The sequence below is a fragment of the Haliotis cracherodii genome, unplaced genomic scaffold (genome assembly GCF_022045235.1).
Source record: "Haliotis cracherodii isolate W230 unplaced genomic scaffold, xgHalCrac1.p SCAF_10, whole genome shotgun sequence".
NCBI lineage: Eukaryota > Metazoa > Mollusca > Gastropoda > Lepetellida > Haliotidae > Haliotis > Haliotis cracherodii.
This window is the reverse complement of record NW_027266265.1, coordinates 16,360,174-16,383,604: the sequence shown is the minus strand read 5'-3', so window position 1 is coordinate 16,383,604 and position 23,431 is coordinate 16,360,174. Positions and strand designations below refer to the sequence as shown.

Genomic DNA, 23,431 nt, shown 5'->3' with positions numbered 1-23,431 from the left:
TATCTGTCTTTGTATAGATAAGTGATGACTTAGGAAATCCAGCGATTGGTTGCGGCCCATTCTTTGTTTCCCCAACCATATCAAAATGTGATGGATGCATCAAATTCTATTCACTCACTCATTCACTTGGTCACTCACTCACTCACTTTGAGTATGTTTACATTAGTGAGTACAGTCATATATTGTCCACTTGTTAAGTGCCCATTCATATTTCCTCTTACTGTGTTCCATGCATCTTTGAGGGTGTTGTACATGTTGTAAAATCCTACTCACTAAGTATAAATGTATCATCACCCTAAATGAGGGGCGGTCGGGTAGCCAAGTGGTTAAAGCGTTAGCTCGTCACACCGAAGACCCGGGTTCGATACCCAACATGGGTACAATGTGTGAAGCCCATTTATGGTGTCCCCCTGCCGTGATATTGCTGGAATATTGCTGAAAGTGGCGTAAAACCATACTCACTCACTCACTCACTCACTCACTCACTCACTCACTCACTCACTCACTCACTCAATGAATAGAAAATTAGAATATCAAGTAAGATGTTCATTCAGTGATGAGGTATTGCTTTGCCATGGAGTAACGTTGATGTATGCTTGTGTCTGTAGCTGTCGTTCACGGTGTGGCGAGGGGTGATGTACATCTTCTGGTGGGTGGTGACGGTCTACTCCATGGGCGTCCTCATCATCATCTACACCTACCAGTTCAAGCAGTTCCCTGGCTACTGGAGTAACAGCACTGGACTGTCCGATCAGACGTAAGACAACAATTAGATTCTACTTGTTTCGAAGGTGTATGTAACAGGGCATGGAGTCACTATCAAAGAACTCATTTTCCTCCACAGTTGGATTTTCAAGGTTAGAATACCAGTCGTCAATATTCATGTTAATGTTTTCGGTGTTTTAGGTTGAAGGACATTGGTTTGGAACTGTATGACACGGCTGGTCTGTTCATCAAACTGCTGACACCAACCAGCTTTCTGATCGTCGTCATCCTCCAGGTCCATTACTTCCACAGCCCCTTCCTCAGGATGTCCGCCCTGGACAGATACAAGTGAGTCACAGTGATTTGATTGTCATAGCTATAGACAACAGCTTGACTTTTAAAAATAATGGCCAATGTATGTGGTCATCTAGATTTCTACTAGCTCAAAGCATACCTTTGACAGGGAGCTGATTGTTTCAGGGGACTTGGTGTGTGGTAATACGTGACAGGACCCTGGCAGTGGACCATCCTGTGGAACATATTCTGAAACATTGTGAAGTTACAAATAATACGTGTTTCAGTGCTTTTAGTTTATTTATTAGATTTTGTGACAGTTTTAATTGGTAGAATGTGGAGTAGTTTTACCGCAGGTAGAGATGATGTACAAGAAGGACTCATGTGGTGTCATGCTATGTTGTTGCCATCTGTTAATGAAGAAGAAGTATACTTCAGCTACTTCCGATGGAAAAAGTCCTTATAAATCGTAATGTTGTTAATGCAGGCTTGTTTGTTTGTCTGTATAAACTGTGTCTGGAAGTGTTACACATTTAGTCTGTAAATTAATGAGCCCTGTTTTTTCTGTATAGGCATGAGGACCAAACAGACTCGACGCCAGCAGACTACACGACCGATGAGGCAGGTGGCACCACAGACACGGAGTCCGAAATCAGCAGAAAGTCCAGACGTAAGCGTTGCGGGGAACAAGTGTTTACTGTGCATTACTGTAAATCATGTACTTCCGAGCAGCACTATACCATTTCTTAAAGACCACCAAAGTGGTAAACATGTAACTGTGTAATACAGAGTAATACTGCATCCACTCAGGGTAACATGCAGTGACCAGATTGGTTCACTGTTGCAGGTTGGCGCCAACGGTTAGCACTATTGTTCTTTAGGCCATCAGTAACTGTGTAATACAGAGTAATACTGCATCCACTCAGGGTAACACCTAATGAGCAGATTGGTTCACTGTTGCAGGTTGGCGCCAACGGTTAGCACTATTGTTCTTTAGGCCATCAGTAACTGTGTAATACAGACTAATACTGCATCCACTCATTGTAACACCTAATGAGCAGATTGGTTCACTGTTGCAGGTTGGCGCCAATGGTTAGCACTATTGTTCTTTAGGCCATCAGTAACTGTGTAATACAGACTAATACTGCATCCACTCAGGGTAACACCTAATGAGCAGATTGGTTCACTGTTGCAGGTTGGCGCCAATGGTTAGCACTATTGTTCTTTAGGCCATCAGTAACTGTGTAATACAGACTAATACTGCATCCACTCAGGGTAACACCTAATGAGCAGATTGGTTCACTGTTGCAGGTTGGCGCCAATGGTTAGCACTATTGTTCTTTAGGCCATCAGTAACTGTGTAATACAGAGTAATACTGCATCCACTCAGGGTAACACCTAATGAGCAGATTGGTTCACTGTTGCAGGTTGGCGCCAACGGTTAGCACTATTGTTCTTTAGGCCATCAGTAACTGTGTAATACAGACTAATACTGCATCCTCTCATTGTAACACCTAATGAGCAGATTGGTTCACTGTTGCAGGTTGGCGCCAACGGTTAGCACTATTGTTCTTTAGGCCATCAGTAACTGTGTAATACAGAGTAATACTGCATCCACTCATTGTAACACCTAATGAGCAGATTGGTTCACTGTTGCAGGTTGGCGCCAACGGTTAGCACTATTGTTCTTTAGGCCATCAGTAACTGTGTAATGCAGACTAATACTGCATCCACTCAGGGTAACATGCAATGACCATATTGGTTCACTGTTGCAGGTTGGTTCGATGGTTTTCACTACTGTTCTTCAGGCCATCGGTAACTGTGTAATAAAGACTAATACTGCATCCTCTCACTGATTGGTTCACTGTTGCAGGTTGGCGCCGACGGTTAACACTACTGTTCTTCAGGCTGTGGAATAAGGCCAGCAGTTTGTGGGGCTCTGTCTCGACTTTCCTCTGGAGGCTCACAGAGATACACATCTTTAAGCTCGTCGTTTTTGTCATCGTGGTCGTTGCTGTCAATGAGGTACGATCAGATATTATATTCCATGTTTGAACATTAATTGTTTTGTACTCGTAACAAAACCAATACAGTTGATCAGCCATGTTATTCACTGAAAATAAAGTCACAATTTAGTTACATAATTCAATTAAATTTTAATTCACAGGTTTCAGGTATGCTCTTGAGAGTGAACACTGAGTATATCACCTCCATATCTATTGATACAATTGATTTATTGCTTAATACTTAACAGGTTGAAGTAAGATAGACACAATTTTATGGATAACAACTTCTTTAATACTGTAAAAAGCGACGTTTCGGTATAGATCCTTATACCGTTGTCAAGCAAGACTGACAAAATTGTGTCTATCTTGTCATCCGCCAACTTCTAAGTAATGCCTATCAAACAAGGTTGAAGTAGTTTTTGTCTCTTTTTTTAATACCATCATGTCAAGTTTGCAAATACAATATGTCCTAATTGATACATTCCACATGCTGACTCTCCATGTCTTCCTGCCATGAAAGTAACTCTTCAGCTGACTGGCGTCTGTTTTTGGCCAAGATAAAGGAGTTGTACAGCAATGATTGCTTTGTAGGAGGTGGACATAGGCTTGATTGCACAGATTGATCTGGGCCCAGCTAAGTCCCCAATATGGTAGCCTAACTTTGGTTGCTGGCATACTTAAGTGATACTTGGTGTTTTACTGTTCAATATTTTTTATGTTCTCCTGTGTCCTGTTCCACAAATTGATCTTAGCACCATGACTAATGTAAGCCTATGTTAAAGTATGGGAGTTACAATGATCTTAGCGCTAAGATTGCTTAAGCCTTTGTGGAACAGGACACAGAACATAAAAACGATTGAACTGTAAAACAACACCAAATATTACTATAGTATGCCGGCATCCACAGTTAGGTCCACAGTTGGGTACTGGACAGTGTGCTGTTCTTGGTTGAGGGTAATACCAAATCATATCATGTTTTCTGTAGTCACGTAATTGGTGAAACGCTTCTGATGTCACTTAATCCTTAGCTCACTCACTGCAAGTGTAAACCCTAATTGTAAGATATGATGTTGTCACTTGAAGGTGTCTGCAATCAGTGCGGTGTACATCATCCTGATGGCAGCCATCTTGCCCATCTCTCGGATCCACATCGTGCTGTCGCATGTCACCATGATCTGGACCGCTCTGGTCATCCTGGCCAAGATGATGTACCAGTTACATATTGTCAAGACGGAGTTTTGGATCACGAGCTGCACTGTAAGTATAATGATACAGTCCACTCTGCATGTGTCTCTCTGCCAGAGAACATACTGTCCTAGCATTAGGGTCCTACTGCCATCCTTGTAGACAGGTCAGTGGGAATTACAGTTTAAAGTTCATAATCCTGAATAATGTTCAATATCACTGAGAACAGAAAGGTTTTAAAGAAAACAATTTTCGACAAATAGATTATGTGTTGATCACTGTCACAGATATTTCCTTTGTATAAGACTGAAGATGTCAGATATATTTCCAAAGCACAATAGAGAAGGTGTCAGATATATATTTTCCATGTAGAAGGTAAATGTGTCAGATATATTTCCCATGTGCAAGGTAAATTTGTCAGATATATATTTTCCATGTAGAAGGTAAATGTGTCAGATATATTTCCCATGTACAGGGTAAATGTGTCAGATATATTTCCCATGTACGTGGTAAATGTGTCAGATATATTTCCCATGTACGTGGTAAGTGTGTCAGATATATTTCCCATGTACAGGGTAAATGTGTCAGATATATTCCCCATGTAGAAGGTAAATGTGTCAGATATATTTCCCATGTGCAAGGTAAATGTGTCAGATATATTTCCCATGTACAGGGTAAATGTGTCATATATTTCCCATGTACGTGGTAAATGTGTCAGATATATTTCCCATGTACAGGGTAAATGTGTCAGATATATTTCCCATGTGCAAGGTAAATATGTCAGATATATTTCCCATGTACAAGGTAAATGTGTCAGATATATTCCCCATGTAGAAGGTAAATGTGTCAGATATATTCCCCATGTAGAAGGTAAATGTGTCAGATATATTTCCCATGTGCAAGGTAAATGTGTCAGATATATTTCCCATGTACGTGGTAAATGTGTCAGATATATTTCCCATGTACGTGGTAAATGTGTCAGATATATTCCCCATGTAGAAGGTAAATGTGTCAGATATATTTCCCATGTGCAAGGTAAATGTGTCAGATATATTTCCCATGTACAGGGTAAATGTGTCAGATATATTTCCCATGTACAGTGTAAATGTGTCAGATATATTTCCCATGTACGTGGTAAATGTGTCAGATATATTTCCCATGTACGTGGTAAATGTGTCAGATATATTTCCCATGTACAGGGTAAATGTGTCAGATATATTTCCCATGTACAAGGTAAATGTGTCAGATATATTTCCCATGTACAGGGTAAATGTGTCAGATATATTTCCCATGTACGTGGTAAATGTGTCAGATATATTCCCCATGTAGAAGGTAACTGTGTCAGATATATTTCCCATGTGCAAGGTAAATGTGTCAGATATATTTCCCATGTACAAGGTAAATGTGTCAGATATATTTCCCATGTACAGGGTAAATGTGTCAGACATATTTTCCCCATGTACGTGGTAAATGTGTCAGATATATTCCCCATGTAGAATGTAAATGTGTCAGATATATTTCCCATGTGCAAGGTAAATGTGTCAGATACATTTCCCATGTACAAGGTAAATGTGTCAAATATATTTTGCTTGTTAACCTAACCCTTTATTGTGAGGAATGAACTAACTACAGAAACATTTCTTGCATCTTCTCCTTTCTCTTTTGAAGAATGTACTCTTCACTTCAGCTACATGTTACTGACTCTATGAGAAGAGCATCTAAGAAGGATGGTGTCCATTTAACATGACCTTGATTTCCTGGTAGAAAAACATCAGTATTCTGTAATTTTTTACTGTTTTAATCCATAAGACTATACAGAAGGTTTTGCCGCTACCAAAATACCCAAGAGTTACTTTGATCTATTAATACAGCCTTTATTCTAGAGTTACTTTTATCCTTTAGTACAACCTTTATTCTAGAGTTACTTTTATCCTTTAGTACAGCCTTTATTGTAGAGTAACTTTGATCCATTAATACAGCCTTTATTCTAGAGTTACTTTTATCCTTTAGTACAACCTTTATTCTTTTTGCAGTTTAAAGGACATCATCCTTTTTAGATAGATATGCCTGTTTGTCTTTGATGGTGACTTTTGTCTGGTTCATTCATAACTGAATGCTGAGAACCTTCCTGGTTGTGTCTGTTTTTTGCAATTTTGTAACAAATATATATAAGAACTTGAGAAGTGAAGTCTTGCTCCTCGAATGCAGTATAGTAACAACTCCCCTCTTTCCCAATAACATGCAAATGCATTTAATGAAAATGCAAGAAATTGCAATCAGTCAAAACAGTGATATTGCCTAATGGCCCCTAGAAGATCTGGGGTAGAATTAGGTCTTCAGCAATAACCCATGCTTGCCGTAAAAGGCGATTATGCTTGTAAGAGGTGCCTAACGGGATCGGGTGGTCAGGCTCACTGACTTGGTTTATGCATGCCATCATGTCCCAATTGTGTGGATCGATGCTCATGATGTCAATTACTGGATTGTCTAGCCCATACTCAATTATTTACAGACCACCGTCATATAGCTGGAATATTGCTGAGTGTGGCGTTAAACATCACACAAACAAACCTTATCCAACTACAGCAACATAAGTATTTCCAACTATTCAAGTACTTGTATCTTTCATTCCCCTAAGAGATGAAGACCCATATATAAGCAGAACCCTAGAAATATATTTACACAGGGTAGTGCTCATCACCTCGATTTCCATTCATGGAATTGCTATTCATAATTACCACCAGCAATCTGTACCATGACAAGGATGGTAACTGACTTGGTTGATGCATGTCATCATGTCCCAATTGCGTGGATCAATGTTCATGATGTCAATCACTGGATTGTCTGGTCCAGATTCGACTATTTACAGACCACTGTCATATCGCTGGAATATTGCTGAGTGCGGCGTTAAACAACAAACAAACAACAACCATATTGTCTAATGAATTTCTTTCAGCACAAGATGTGTTAAGTTAGTCCACAACAGGTTTAAATTAGGTATGGATTGTCCCCCTGACAAATTCATATGGATATAATTTGCGTTAACTTTCTGTTTGTATTTATCCAACATTCCCATCTTCTATCTAGACTAGCATATTACCAGTTCTCTCTAACAACTTGCACTTTCAGTTGGATGGAAATGGCACTTTTATCCCAGATGTAAGCTATACCTCTGCCAGACGGCATCCGTATCAGTTGATTTGGCTTTGCATGCCTTATTGCAGTACTTGTGTTTATAGTTGAAGAAATAACCATGGTTCAGATGTTCCTTTGTGTAATGTAGCACTAAGTTAGTCTATGTTTGATATGACTGCTTGAAGGATTAAGTCTTATTGATAAAAACAATGCTTTGGCTTCAACTGAGACTTGGATGAAATCATGTTCATCATGTTTCAGTTTATTTAATAAGAAATAATATTTAGCTTGATCTTCAAGTTGTTGACCACAGTAATCCAATGAAATCAGATCTTTAACTTTCCCGCCTGGAAGTGACAAACCCTCCATAAGAGGTCATGACAGGAGAACTTTTGAATCAGCCAATCGGTGTAGAGGCTTCTGTTTTCGTTTGAGGTAATAAGGCATTTAATGCTCCATGTCTGTCTCAGAAACAAACATGAACAGGCAGTTCTGAATGGAAAATAACTATGGCCGAATGTTGTGGATTAGTTACACTCTGTTGTGTCTGATAGATATGTCAGTGTCACCCAATAGGTTGTACTATCAAGGGCCTGTTTGTTTTTCATGGATGTTTACTTTTTCCAGACGAAAATTTCTCAACCAGTCAGAAACTTATCATGTTGACAAATTCATGCTGATCATATTAAAAAGCTGATACGTGATTGGCTCTAAAACTGATGCATCCTTCTTGATTGATTCATCACCTCACATGACCTCCTATGGAGGGTTTGTTGGATCTTGAGATAGGCATCAAACTGTAGTAACAGATCTGATTTTAATGAGATTGTCACAAACCATACCCTACTAATAAAGCTGAGCAGTAGGATGTGATTAGTCCGAGACCTTGCAGCATGACCTAATCACCCATCAGTGTAGTGCTAACACAGTCGTCTAACTCACCAGCACTGAAACAGGACAGGTGTAGGGTATGGATGTGTCGTTCTGTACAGGAAGTTGAAGTGGACATGGTTGTGTCTCCCTCACTTGCTTCATGGTTAAACCTCAACTCAACAGAGTGGCTGAGTGAATGTGTTTGGCGCTGTATTCCAGCTGTATCATGGTGGCATACACTTAACAAATGGTTGATGGCATGAGCAATCATCAGTTTTATCAACATTGTCTGCCTTGTTATACACTATGACACCTGGTCCCCACGAAGAAGGGTGACCTTATCTGCCCCGGAGGGCTGCAGGGTTGTTTATTGGTGGTTAAATCAGTCGCTTGTCATGCTGAAGACCCAGGCTCAATTACCCTCATGGATACAATGAGTGAAGCTCATTCTTGGTGTCGTCGGCTATGATATAGTTGGAATATTGCAAAGTAACATTAAAAACCTAACTCACTCATATTGTCAGCTTGGATTTGTCTGGACCTAGAAAAAGCTGAAAATAAGCTGAAAGCTTCACTGAATATTTGGCCCTTGGTGAGAAGGGTCTGAGTGACCAGAATGCATGGTTGTCTGTGTCTAGAGAAATACATTGTGTAGTAGAGGGTCCGACTAGTGTACTGTTGAGATGTGTTTGTGATGACAGTGTTATATAGATTAACACCATACTGCATGCATGCTTGTTCACAATGTTACGAGACATACTAACGTTTCAGCAGCTGGACAATGTTGTGTTGTGTTGTGTTGTCCGGCCATAGATATCAGGGCTCGATTTAAGGAATGAGAACCAGCTTGCATCTGGTGCATGTTGACATCAAAACCTGGTTGCACCAGACTAAACCATGTTGCACTTACACTCAGTCTGCACACGGTACATATAAACTGTAGATGTATGTGATCAGGAAGCAAATACACGAGGAGTGTCAGTAATATTCAGAGTTTTTCAGTTCATGTCCGATCAAATCTTTTGCTTACTTGTCCGGGTTCGAATAGGTCTCCAGCAACCCATGCTTGTTGTAAAAGGCGACTATGCTTGTCGTAAGAGGCGACTAACGGGATCGGGTGGTCAGGTGAATAGTAATATAACACTGGGAATAGTGATATAACAAGGTGAATAGTAATATAACACTGGGAATAGTGATATAACATGGTGAATAGTTATATAACACTGGGAATAGTGATATAACACGGTGAATAGTGATATAACATGGAGAATAAAGTTTTAGATCGATGTTGAGAACACAACTTGTTTAGTAAGGCAATCGCAAATTTATGAAGTTTTAACATGCACAGGGTGCATGTAGAAATAAATCATAGGTTGCATTTTTTAAATCAGGTTGCACAAGTGCATGTTGTATACGGTTAAATCGAGCCCTGGATATTGATATAATAGACTAATATATATATATAGACTATTAATATATATATTAAGAATCACAATCTCCGAAAAACTTGTATATAGATATAGGTTTGTTAGAAGTAACTTCTGTCACATCTAACTGGTATAGCTCAAATAAACGTATGGTTAATACACACTTGCACAGTGCTGGTCCAGCGTTGTAGGAACTCCACGTAAAGTTGCAGTAGTCAGTGTAAACACCATGAATCGTTCATACCATACTAATGTGGAATTATGATCATAATAACAGTTTGCCTTTACTAATTGAACAATGATAAGCTTTATATTTGCTATTAATGGCTTGCAATCTTTTATTAACTGGCCTTGTCATGTACTTTCTGTGATGTACTCAGTGGATGTAACCATAACTGTTTCTGAGGTTGTGCGACATCCATGTCACTTGGTGCTAGTTGAAAAAACCCTCCCTTGATACCTTGAAGGAGGCTTTTTGGAGTCTAGTCACTTTTTCAGATATTTAAGAAAAAAACGCACACCATTACGTATCATATATTCATTTTATATAAAAAATATCAGAACAATGATATGTAAAGTGTGAAATATTGGTACTCAACTATACTAGCTTGCTGGATGAGTCCCTTTGAAACAGTTGTGGTTAAGTTCAGTGATACTACCTGTCTTAGCTTGTGTTGTAGTTATGTTTTGTGCTGCAGAACGGCGTAGACTTCGGCAACCAAAGCATCGTTGTCAACATCACTGGGAACGTCACTGATGTGGACAATGCTATATGGGTCGGGTTGGCCAAGATTAGCAGCCTGAATGTGTCCATCGCCTACTACATCAGGGTAAGTCACAGCTTATGTTGTTGATATGTTGTTGAAATATTCACTGCGGACCCAAGTGTGGGTTGGGGTGCGTGCACTCCCAGTTGTTGCTTATTTTGGACACCTAATAGCAAACTGCACATGTGTCATTATTCACTACGGGTGGGTCAACTATGAAACCACCTTTTTCCTGGATCTGCCCCTGATATTGGCATGTGTTGCGCCCTTACTCCTCATCAGTATAATTTCAACGTTTAGATGACATTTAATTGGGAGGTAAACATACAGTGTTTTCATTGTAGAGCTAGGATACGTGGAGATTTAACTGCGCTTAATTGAATTTTGAACCAAATGTGCAGCGTAAGGTTTCAAATGTTAAATTTATCCGCGGTTTAGCAAATATATTGAGTGAAGTGGCATAGATTGAGTGTGTTTTGAGTGGGTTGTCGATCTGAATCACCGACAACAGCCTGTAAACAAAATATGGCGCTATATATGCTAAAGCAGTTTGTTTACACTGTAATACTTCACTCGAACATATGACAGGCATTGAAAGCATATAAGCATGGCAACTTCGTAAGCTAACATGAGGTAGGCACCCCTAAAAAATGCTAAGCAAGCTTTGCAAAGCTTTTGTTCTACACCGCACGTCACCATTATGACATCATATCGCTCATTGTGACACAAAAGATATGATGTCAGTCGTATATATTAAAACGCCAAATTCCCCAAAACTTAAAATACATTCTCTTTGTAGATTTCTATGGTGTTTTCTGCACGAAATGTATTGCTACACATCTATTGAATATTGTTGCATCCGCAGCTTTGCATTTTGTAACCTGTAATTGTAGATATGATTATTTAAATATGCCAACCGACAATGAAAAAAGTACTGTTCTGTGAATATTGGCTTCCGCGGTGATGCGGCCGTCAAACTAGCTGTTTCAATCAGAGGGGGTTTATCGTGATTTAATAGCCTCTGATTGACCAATCAGAATCGAGTAATTTCCAAATGTGACATTGACACAGATTATTTAATGTTTGGTGCAGAACTACTTGCTGATCCTGATCGTGGTTGCGATCGAGAGCATCACCCGCTACCACCAGATCCAGCACTACAACAAGCCAAATGTGGACCGCCCGGCGGCTGGTATCATCTTCCAGGATATCAAGCGACCAGAGGCTGACAAGAGCATCTCATCCGCTCTCAAATACTTCGCCAATTACCTCTTCTACAAGTTCGGGTTGGAAGTGAGTACGACAGAGCAGTTAATAGCACAATTTAAACCTTACATTTCTTGTTAATTGAAATGGTTGAGGTTTTGAGAGATAGGAATGCTTGATAATAGATTTGGAAAAGAAACTTAAAAAGGGTGTATCTGTCCAAATTTTGACTTATCTTGTATAGCCAGGGATTGTTGGTCATTATATGAAATGTATTTTTTTGTAAATTTCTGTAACGAAAATATTATTCAGGAATCGGTGAGTGGTAATTATGAATAGTTTTTATTTGAATGAATGACATTTAGCTGTATATCAAAAGACACATAAGCTATAACTGACATTGTGTCAGTTGTGCAGGAATTTTGCACCTGAAAAAGTAGATGTGTGGAGTGACCATATGCGATTTTGAAAATGTCCTCATTGTGAGATTTTACTTTTTCAGATCTGTTACATCATGTCCGCCATCACCATCTGCATCCGTGTAGATGCCTATGCCGTCATCTACGCGATCATGATGGGCATACTATTGTTCATGAGTCGCCGTAGCAACGCACGTATCTGGCCGCTCTATGTCATTGTTCTGACAATACTACTTCCTGTACAGTTCATGTCGTGTGTTGGATTCCCGTTCGGACTCTGCATCAGTAAGTCTGCTAAGCGTGTTTGTCAAGTTGTGTTGGTCTCTATGAATCACAATGACCAATTAAACTCAAATCTGATAAAGTTTATCTGGCGTTTCAATTTTTGTCCAAACACAGAAAATTGTAATTTCACTTCATGGTGTATAACATTTTGTTGTTGAGCTTTAAAAGTGAGATAACCCTGATAATGAAAGGGAGATAATCATATGTGTGTTTTCAGATTACCCCTGGCACCAGACCTCTCACCTGTCTTCTAACCTGGAGCAGTGGCTGTTCCTGCCTGACTATGTCAAGCCCCCACATGCCCTCAAACTTGTTGGTGAGTCCGCTGTACACACTAGCACACTACAATCCTATTGGCACAAATATATTTCAGCTCACCAGGACTCTTAGTCCTGGCAGAGGGATGATCCAATTATAAACATGGCCCTATGGAAGCCTTAATGGAAATGTAATTTATGCTCATGCATAATTCTTCATTTTTGGCATGTATTATGGCATTGGGTTTCCGTAAGAATTGTTATGCTCCAGTATATGTGCTTCCTTTTGTTGTGCAGTGGAAAATTTAGCAAAACATTTCACCTTTCTTGTACCAATGTGCTTGCAAGACAATCGGTTTGAGAACATAAATCTGACCCTCTCCTTTTCCATGTGATGTGTTATTTTAAAAAAATGTATCACATGTGTCATAAGTCATTGTGGTTTCAGCGGACTTCTTTCAACTTCTGTTCGTGTGTCTTCAATGGCGTGTGTTCAGCGTGGAGCGTGGGCCTAACAGCGAGGCTTATGGAGGGGGAGACAACCAGTCTATACTTCCAGAAGTGGAGGCCAACATGGAAATCCCTGTCCCTGACTTCACCACTTCGTCAAAGTATGTACATCTCCACAAGGGGAAGGTTTTCAGATGTAAACAGACAGGTAGTTGTAACTCTGGCCTGTAAAGCATCTTCAGCAAGTGAAGGTTTCATGAGCTCATTTGTATCTAATCTTCAGTATTATTGCGTGGGCGAAATTTATAGAAATGTCTTTGAACAGAAATGATTAAAACTAAACTATGCCTATTACAAATCTTTCATAGATTACCTACTTCAATTTTACAGAAAAACATCTGCAAGAAGCAAATCTGTTAATGTTTTTGTGGAATTGACCCATTTTGCAACCTTTGGTAATCACTGACCAGTACTTTTCGTATCATCCATTTGAACAACTACTGGTAGTAATATAGTATCCTCCTGTTCTTGACAGATCTTACCTGGATGTTGTCAAGTATGCTGTGTTTGAGTACATGTTCTGGGTGACCTTGGCCATCGTTTTCATCACCGGTACGGCTCGTATCAACCTGTTCAGTATGGGATATGTCATTGGGGTATTCTGCTTCATGTGGTATGGCCAGGACTTGCTCATCAAACCCCTGAGGAAGCTGCTGAAAATGTGAGTATTGTGTATCTCTGTGCTTCTGTGCTAGAAATGTAAACAAATCTGTTTTCAAAGTCCATTGTTGTGTGTATTGCTACCGTATTACATCATTTGTTTCATTTGTGAAGAGGCCCAAGGCTGCCCTTGAGTGTTAGTGTTTGTCTCCCTTAGCTATGTCAGGATCTGCTGATTGTGGGTTTGATGTGAACCTCTATTATGACCCTTGGTTTGTCAGTACCAATGAGTTTTACTGCTTCACCAAAGTCATAAATGTCAACAGTCAAAATACTGATAAATTTAGGTTTTCAACCGGCAGTAAGTGGACATGCCATTAAAAAAAATGAAATACTGTTAAAAGCTCAGGTCACTCACTCATCTGTCAACTGAGTTTGTATAATCATGAAGAGCTGGCATTGTGGCATATACATTGCAATGAGTGTATTCATTATTGCATAATTCCTGTCTTAGAATTAAATGAAAATTTACTGAAAACATTTGAATTCCTTGAGGTGAATCTTACTTCGAAAACGTGATATTTGTCATAATTGTTTGACATGAATGGGAGTAAACTAACAATCTGTTCTTCTTTTTCAGGTGGAATTTCCTAGTTGGTTACACATTCTTTGTGCTGTTCTGCAAAGCCTGCCTACAGGTATACAAAATATCACACATGCTAACTTAGCGATTTTGTAATACAGCTGTGTCTGCTTTGGTAGGCTGCTGCTGCTATGCCTCCCTCTAACAACAGTTAGAAGTGTATGACTGTAAACTAGAGCAGGACATACATATTCCCCCTGCAGTCAATCAACAGCATATATATCTATTGGATAGTTGTCTGGTTAGCTTTGTATTCATCCTCCCTTATCAGAAAACAAGTACCGTATTCGACCCATTAAGTGCCCAGGGCGCTTAAAAAAAGTCAGAAAGGGTGGGTGCTTATTGGAGACAATTCAGGTCAAATTGGCGTAAATTCATCAGTAAGCCTTACCGTATTTTCTTGAGGATAGTGCGCAATTTTTTTCCAAAAAACACCGCTGTGTAGAAGGGGGTGCGCATTATACACGAATTAATGAGTTTTGATGTTTTTTCCCCCCATGGAAAGACATTACTGTGAGCACATAACACCGGAAAAACCATGTCAACAAATCCATACTGAAGTTCGCAAATTATTCATGTAATTACACTGTCTGGCTATAAAAAGTGTTCTTTGTATATCTAGACTTTTGTTTGTAACTTATTTCATTAATTTTATTCAAAATTCCTTTTGATATTGTTTTAATTAATTTCGGCGAAATCCTGTGTGAAGCGATCAGAAGATTGCACAACTCACCGTTATTAACAGCAACCACGGTCAGATTACCGCTATTGACGCCTTGAAACGAACTTAAGTTGACAGAGAATGGATACATATATCATAAATGCCATACTTTGAATCGTTAAAAGTCATATTTGTTTTTGTTGGACAATTCTATGTCAACACGTAATTCTTGCGATCACGCGATCACGTGCACGGGAGCCTTGACGGTGACTGGTCAGACTGGTTCCATGTAAAAAATAATACCCGGCAATAGCGATCAGCTGCTTCACTTAGGGTTATTATTATTTTAAATATGTTTAGTAAAAGCTGCATCTAAATTAACAAGATATTGGAATATATTATTCCTGATAAAAAAATAGTTTCAGATACAACTTTTGCCGATCCTTGCATTTAAAATCCTGTAAAGTTATATCATTGGGTGTGTCTTGACCGAATCACCGGTAGATTCCAAGAAAACATGTGTGCAGCAGATTGCTGTGTCCGGCTTAGTTTACGAGAAAATGCACAAGGTAATCTTAATCCCTGGATATAAAACGATGCCTAGCTGAACAAAAAATACAATTTAAACGGTAAATCAACATGTCTGGTGATTTTTTTATCTCAAATTTCGACTGATGAAGTTTCTCATCACCCGTTCGTTTGCCGGACTTCGCTGAAGGGGTACGGTGTAATATTTTTCTGCGCATAATATTCAAAGTCACAAATATCTAAAATAAACAGAATACAGTCATGCCCCGCTTATACGGACTTCAAATATCCGGAAACTACGGTTCCCGGACGATTTTCATTTAAAACGAAATAATTACTATATAAATTTTCAGAATCAGGGGGGCGGGGGGCGCTTAATGGGTCGAATACGGTAACAAATGTTCGTACTCCGTACAACTACATTGTGTTCTATGTTGCAGCTGGTTGGGTGTGTGTACATTGACCGCCTGTTTGTCAATGAGTGCTGGCTGATACAACTACTTGGCATCAACTGTCTCTCCTCCACCATCGACATGCCTTGTGAGTCTTTCACTCTTTATATTTATTTTACTCCACAATACAATCCTCTAGGTTTCTCAGTGCCATACCTGTGCCCATGGGTTTCACCAAAGTGGTGAACATCTCAGACCGCTTTCGTCCCACATTTAGCTGACATGCCGTGATATAAGTGGAATATTGTTCAAAGTTGCTTAACCCAACTTGTTCACTCACTCACTCTTGAAACAAATTCAAATGGCGTGCATTTAACATGTCAAGGGTTTGTGATGAACAAAGCTTACAAGATGTTATTTGAGAGTATGAGCTAAATGTGACATACAGTCTTGATAAAGTCTTTGACCCGTGAAGATTCCAGGGTAGAATAGGTCTTCAGCAACCCATGCTTGCCGTAAAAGGCGACTATGCTTGTCGTAAAAGGCGACTAACGGGATTGGGTGGTCAGGCTCGCTGACTTAGTTGATGCATGTCATCGATCCCAATTGCGTGGATCGATGCTCATGATATTAGTCACTGGATTGTCTGGTCCAGACTCGATTATTTACAGACCGCCGTCATATAGCTGGAATATTGCTGAGTGCGGCGTAAAACAACAAACCAACCAACCAATAATAAAGTCTTTTGAGTACTGAGTTATACTGAGTGTACTTCTGTAAGCATCGCCATCAATAATTGTCTTAATTAACAGAGTGCAGGTTGACGAGGTGTCACTTTGCATTCAGCACTAACGAAACAGAAGTCTGATATGATTTTTGAATGCCTGGTTTCTGTCCAACATGTAAGTGAACTGCTCTGTTTCAGCCTTGGGGACCTGCACCATCGAGGAGGACAACACTGGCCTCACCTGGGACGTCATCTGCTTCGTCTTCCTCCTGCTGCAGCGTCGCATCTACAGCAGCCACTACTTCAGACACGTTGTGTCAGAGCTGGAGGCACAGAACAGGCTGGCATCCAGGTACATCTCAACCATGCCTCAGCCATGGTACTCTGTGAGATTTCCTTTGAGGATTTCATGGAATCCCAACTCTTTCCTCATAATAGCATTTTGATCCTTCAGGGCAGTCTATATTCCCAATCCTGTCAGGTTGCCATGGAAGCCCCAATCATTCCCAATAATAGCACTAAGAGACTTCATGGCATATATTTCTGATTTATATCACCCCTGGGAACTTGGTCTGACAACGTTTCTTCTGGTATCTTTACACAGAGGTGCAGAGCTCATAAACAGAATCAATATCCGAGAGGTGGCTCTCCAGAATGCCCAGGAAGCTGAAATCCTCCAGAACATCAAGAAGAAGATGAAGAACCTGCAGGCCAAGCAGGCCAAGCTCAAGAAGAACTTCCGAGAACCACAGGACCACTTTGATGGTGAGATTGCGTCTGCCACGTTCACCTGTGTTTGTAGCAACGTCTGCCATAGCGTTTGCTCACGCAGTGTGTATTTAAGACTGATATGTTTTTGCAGGATGCAGCCAAGCCCTTGAGAACATTTAAATGAAGTGCATTTTTCTACTGTTTTGTTTTGTTTATTTTTCAGAAAATAATTCCAATATTTCACATGATGAAGGTATATTGTTATTTGAAATAGTTTTGCCCAGTTTATATTTCTGCTTGCATATTAGCTGTAGCAACATGCAAAGAATGGTAATCTTTTGTGTGAGTCCATCTCACCTCTGTCTCCACCCCAAACTCCAAACTCCAAACCATGTTCAAAATGTTTGTGCAACCAATCTGGTGAGAGTGTGAATCATGGCAACATATAATTCATATTCTCATCATCAAGGGCCAGTGTGCTTGTAGGCCCTTTCTGTATTTTGCAATTTGATGTAATTGTCTGATTAAGTTTTGGTTACGTCTCTTTTATAAGTATGAGGGTGATAGATTTGTGTGTAATGTCTTAGAGGTCAGTGAACAGCATACATCATCATGACCTCTGGAGTACAGTATGCTTCAACAAGGGGCATTGGAAGCTGTGCAAAGTTGCTTCCCTTAGTAGGGCCAGGATCCACAGATTGTGGGATTGAATTCTAATGTTCTTGTTATGATCCTTGATCTGTCAGCACTATGCCTGTATTGGTGGTGAACATATAAGAGCTGCTTTCCTCCCACATCAAGCAGCCACGCCATGCTATGACTGAAATACTGTTCAAAGCAGCATTAAACCCCTATCATCAACAATAAGGAGTCATATGAACAGCAACATGGCTTGATGTGACAGTTGTGGGGGCACTGGAATTAGCTGTGCAGAGTTGCTACCCTTTGTCAAATCAGGATCTGCAGATTGTGGATATGAATCATGGATTCATTCTATTGAGTAGGCTTCACCAAGTTCAAGTCATCCTCAAACACATCTGACTAGCTCTCTCACTGATACTACAGCTGTTCCCTCTGTTGTTTATTCATTAGGTTTGTAATAAAATGAGCTGTTTTGGGCTCCATTTCTTGATAAAATACATAATTTACTCCTCTAAATTTGATCAGTTCAAATTTCTCGTTGACACCAAATATGTGACTAAAATATATTTTTTTCTAAGTAGTAAGCTTCAATTATGCCAGATATAAGCTACTTTGCAATCTTCGTTATTAGCTACATGGCTTTTAGTTAAGTATTGCTACTTTTTTTAAGATTAGTTTTTAGCTATTTTAATGTGACAAATTTACAACAAATTGACGACTATGTCAATATGAGTTCTACACAGCCATTGTGAGTACCTCGTACATCATGACACCCATTCCGTCCTGACTGCAGGGTGGTGTCACATCAGTGGACAGTTTCCTCTGCTTGGTGTGAGTGTGAGATGCATAAGCTTGTAGTTACATATTCCCAATGTCCTGCATTTGCTTCAACAAGATCTGTATGAGTGGAGTGTGCAAGCCGCATCCATGTGCATGTTCGACTCAGATCCACGGGACGATGCAGGTCCGAGGCAGGTTCTCACATTTGTGTCCAGCTGACCACTATTAAGGGGGTCCTTGAGGGTGGGTGGTCCGTTGTATGTGAATCTAGTTACCCAAATTTTTAAAACTTTTTGTCATAAGGTTTTGACAAGGATATCTTGACGTTTTTCTTAGTTTCGAACACTGGCTACATGTCTACAAAAATAATGAATATTAAAAGTTGTGCATTTGTGTTAATATCATCTTTCTCATTCCTAAGGATAAGTGTGTGAACCTAGTGCATAGATCTGGTCATGCATACACTGAAGTTACCTGAAGTTATATTTTTATAAAAGTATAGGAAGACATATAAAAGTCAGAAGGTTTGCATGCATAGTCAGAAAGAAATGCAAACATTAGTGACTTGTAGTGTAACCATAGAGTTCTAGATGATTTTTGTCATTAAACAATATATCACGTGACTAACGTCGGGTCCAGGTAGTTCTGTGATCCTTCTCAGTACCCACTGGACCCAAGTACCCAAGTTACCTCTCAGCCCTAATAGAGAGCAATAATGATACAAAACATTAGTACAACAAGCTGCATTCCTTGGTTAGATCCCACTGACATCACAGCATGAAGGATGGGACATGGTGATGGGGTGTCAGCTGTGCCCACTAGACAACCTGCGAGAGATACCCACCGATCTGAGTCCTACATGTGTTCACCCCAACCCCTACCCTCCAGCTCCATAGTGTCACATTGTGTCCAGTACACAACAGTATGCAGTAGTGGTCCTGCATCGTTTGTTAGAAGTTTCCCAGTCTGGAGTGTAAACAGAACGTATCACTTTCCCAATTACCACATAACAAAAAGATGGTCACTTTTTCCTCTAATTATATAAGAGTTTTTTAATTTGAATTGTTAACACAAAGATGGTCATGTTTCCCACTAACTATATAACCATCTTGGAATATATTGACAAACCTCTAACAGTGTCATGTAGAGGTAGGTAGCCATTGTCTTTATCTTATCTGGTGAAACAGTCACACATACAGAAAGTTTATCTTCATCCACACAGACAGACTCATCATTCATAACACCATCTGTCCATATGTATTTTAACTTGGTGCCATGCACACACACACAAGCTTCAAATATTAATGATTGTATATGTCTGTTCAAAAACCCATGACTCCAAAAAGGCTAGTTATGATGTTGATATTTGCCATACTAACTACTAATGTCAGAGTAGTATGGAAAAGACCTTGTTTACATGTACTACAGAAGTGTTTCTCTGTGTGTGGCAGCTATACGGTCAGGTGACTACTACCTGTTTGATGACGACTCAGAGGATGAGGCGCCAGATCAGGCGGACACCCTCACCTTCGGACAGGACACAGACGATACTGGTGCCAAGATGGGACCATTGCAGGTGGGTGCTGTACTGTCTGGGAAATGAGCAGATCTGGCTAAATGTGCTACTCAAAAGAATCTGAAGACCACCCATTTCCTTCATATTCATATTCATGCCATGACAGATTTACTATAGTAATATGAAATATTCAGGTTTGGTTTTACTTTTTTTGGTAGTATATATTGAGCCTGTTCAGTGGTTGCCTTGTAAAGCATTGAGACCTGTGAAGATCTGCCTTAGAATAGGTCTTCAGTAAGAGGTGACTACGGGATCGGGTGGTCAGACTCGACTGACTCATTTTATGGTATCCTAATTGCGTGGATCGATGCCCATGATATCAATCAATGGATTTCCTGGTCCAAACTTGATTATTTACAGACCTCCATCTTTAAGCTGGAATAATGCTGAGTGTAAAAACAAACTGTAACACATTGACTTGTCAGACCAAAGACTCTGGTTCAATTCCACCATGGTTGCAGGGAGTGAAGAGGCATACAACTCTACTCACACATGCACTTAATGTTGACACACACGCTTCGTAAATGACAACATAATTCTTTACAATTGAGATCCCTGAGCCTGAAGGCCAATTCTGAAATTGCTTTTGGTATTTCTCCTAAACTCCTAAGGAATTATGAGTTATCTGCCATGCCTGGCTGATGTATAACAGGGATATGTGTAACTAAGAAACTATTTGACTGCTGTTTCCAGATGATCTCCACAGCCATGGACTCGGGCACTGATGCTGCTGTAGAGAAAGCCAAGGAAATCGAGGAATCCCAAGAGGTGAGCCAGACAGGTTTAACCTGGGAAACCCCATCAGTTCCTTGTGAGTTAGTAACAAATTACCTATGACTCATGGGCCTATGTAGTGATGTCTCTTGTAGATATACAGACATTCCCAACAGGATCTGCCCAGGTGATCAGTTTTCTCACAGGGTTTCACTGGATGCTGAACACTATTCCTGGTCCTGGAAATATATATAAAGGACCTGCAAAGGCTGACTGATGTTATGTTTGGTATAGATATTTAAGGACGATTGTTATTTTGTTCCAGGGTGGAAGTGCGGCCACAAGCCCCAAAACAGGTCCTAAGGCTGGCCCTAGCAGTGGAGCAGATGTCGACCCTGAGGAGAGCGAGGAGGGGGCTCCAGAAAAAGGTACCGTCCATTGTGTGTCCATAGTCCTTGTTTAAACTTGATTTATTTACTGCATATCCTCTAATAGATACAGGTCAAAATTTCGTCAATGAATGATCCCAATTTAGAAACAATAAAATGAATGGTCCCTAACTTCTGATACATAAATAGACTGATAGATGCCAGTCTCCAATGCATGTCGTCATTTATTTTGCCTGGAAAAACACATGCTTAAACACATACTGACACCTCATGCCACATGTTCAAAGAGAACCCAGGCCATGGGTGGCTGAGTCATTTAAGGTGCTGCAGTTCGCTGTGCAGAGTTGCATCCCATGGGCGCGCCCAAAACCTATGATCATTGGTTTGAATCCCAGTTTGCCCAGATTATGTTTCTAGGTTGTGAGCACCATATTTAGAATTTTTTTTATGGATAACAGCTTCTGGCTTGTTGCATGTAGAGATTGGAAAGGGTATAGAAAGTTAGCACCACACCCATGTTTGTGGGTTTCATCCAAGTGGTAAACATCTGAGACCTACATCACCTTGGGCTTTCCTCCCACATTAAGCTGAGACGCCGTTTTATAACTGGAATACTGTTAAAATGGCTTTAAACCCAACTTAAGGCATTATGACTATAGTAAGTCTTGCTAACAGTGGTAGGTTTTTGAATTATCATCACCATTTCAGGTAACAGATGGACTTGTTTTATTTACTTCTTTTCATGTACTGTGCCATGATGACTCTCTCTTCATTACGATGTTATTTCCAGCATTTGGAAAGGCCAAGCGTCTGACTATGTTCATCCTGGCATTCCTGGGCAGCATTGCTGATTGGCTGATCCGTTTGTTCAACAAGATTTCCAAGAACTACCGCCGTGTTGCTAGGCAACTAGAGAAGGAGATGATTCTGGAGAGGGAGAAGATCCAAGCGGAGAAGAAGGAGCTGATAATGAAGGAGAAACGACCCAGCAGCAGCAAGGACTCAGACGTGGAAGATGGTGGCGGCGATGCTGGCGCGTAAGTAGCCAATACATTACACCTTTACTTACTGTCCAAGTTGGCTGAAATGGATGGGGTGATTTGGATTGGGAACAGCTGCCGAATCTTGAACTTCAGATGATTACTTTCTGTGAATCATCAAACAACAATGGCTGTTCGTGTCTAACGTTATGACATTTGGCTGTACAAAGGGATATTTCATTATCAACTAGAACAACTGACAGCTGGATACAGGAGATAAGAGATGGGTGTATATGTTGCAGGACAAGTGACACAGACCTGGTTGTCGTCAGAGTGACCCCAGCAGACTCCGGCCGACCAGACACTATGGGAAGTTCTATCAGGTCAGTGTCAAATGAGATCAAGTCTGCTAATAAGGGCTTTTCTTAGGCAATGATGAATTTAGAGTATTTTCATCTATGCTCGATGTATGTCTCATGTCAGTTTATTACCATGATGGACAGAGTGGCCTCTTGCCAGATACCTCGTCTAAGAAGGATTAGGAAGATCAAGTCACTTTCAAGAATATAAGATCTTGGTTAAAGGTTGAGGCACAGAAGTGGCTGTGTAACAGATGCACAGTGTTTGTTCTTTAACATGTAGCCAGTGTGTAATGGATAACAGGGTTGTTATGTAACAGTTGTGTTTTGGAGTCTGCTTATTGTAGCTACCAATGTGGTTGTAACAGATGTGGTTGTTGAGTAATGGGTGTGGCTGTTGAGTAATAGGTGTGGTTGTTGTTTCCAGCCTGCTGGTTGAGTAAGGGGTGTGGTTGTTGTTTCCAGCCTGCTGGTTGAGTAAGGGGTGTGGTTGTTATTTTCAGTCTGCTGGTTGAGTAAGGGGTGCGGTTGTTGTTTCCAGCCTGCTGGTTGAGTAATGGGTGTGGCTGTTGAGTAATGGGTGTGGTTGTTGTTTCCAGCCTGCTGGTTGAGTAAGAGGTGTGGCTGTTGAGTAATGGGTGTGGTTGTTGTTTCCAGCCT

General features: G+C 40.3%; 1 protein-coding gene across 1 annotated transcript in view; it reads left to right on the top strand.

Annotated features, from left to right (window-relative positions):
* The window catches only part of LOC139454132 (piezo-type mechanosensitive ion channel component 2-like), a 118,937-nt gene that overhangs the window by 76,121 nt on the left and 19,385 nt on the right, over nt 1-23,431 (top strand). Inside the window, exons 14-35 of the mRNA XM_071235656.1 lie at nt 609-757; nt 907-1,053; nt 1,572-1,669; nt 2,873-3,024; nt 4,089-4,262; nt 7,320-7,349; nt 10,324-10,455; nt 11,485-11,685; nt 12,101-12,302; nt 12,520-12,618; nt 13,008-13,170; nt 13,545-13,730; nt 14,310-14,367; nt 15,942-16,041; nt 16,819-16,972; nt 17,225-17,385; nt 17,555-17,584; nt 20,205-20,329; nt 21,023-21,097; nt 21,369-21,471; nt 22,223-22,469; nt 22,715-22,795. Of these exons, the coding sequence (XP_071091757.1) occupies nt 609-757; nt 907-1,053; nt 1,572-1,669; nt 2,873-3,024; nt 4,089-4,262; nt 7,320-7,349; nt 10,324-10,455; nt 11,485-11,685; nt 12,101-12,302; nt 12,520-12,618; nt 13,008-13,170; nt 13,545-13,730; nt 14,310-14,367; nt 15,942-16,041; nt 16,819-16,972; nt 17,225-17,385; nt 17,555-17,584; nt 20,205-20,329; nt 21,023-21,097; nt 21,369-21,471; nt 22,223-22,469; nt 22,715-22,795 (2,867 nt within the window). The remainder of the gene's footprint in view (nt 1-608; nt 758-906; nt 1,054-1,571; nt 1,670-2,872; nt 3,025-4,088; nt 4,263-7,319; nt 7,350-10,323; nt 10,456-11,484; nt 11,686-12,100; nt 12,303-12,519; nt 12,619-13,007; nt 13,171-13,544; nt 13,731-14,309; nt 14,368-15,941; nt 16,042-16,818; nt 16,973-17,224; nt 17,386-17,554; nt 17,585-20,204; nt 20,330-21,022; nt 21,098-21,368; nt 21,472-22,222; nt 22,470-22,714; nt 22,796-23,431) is intronic.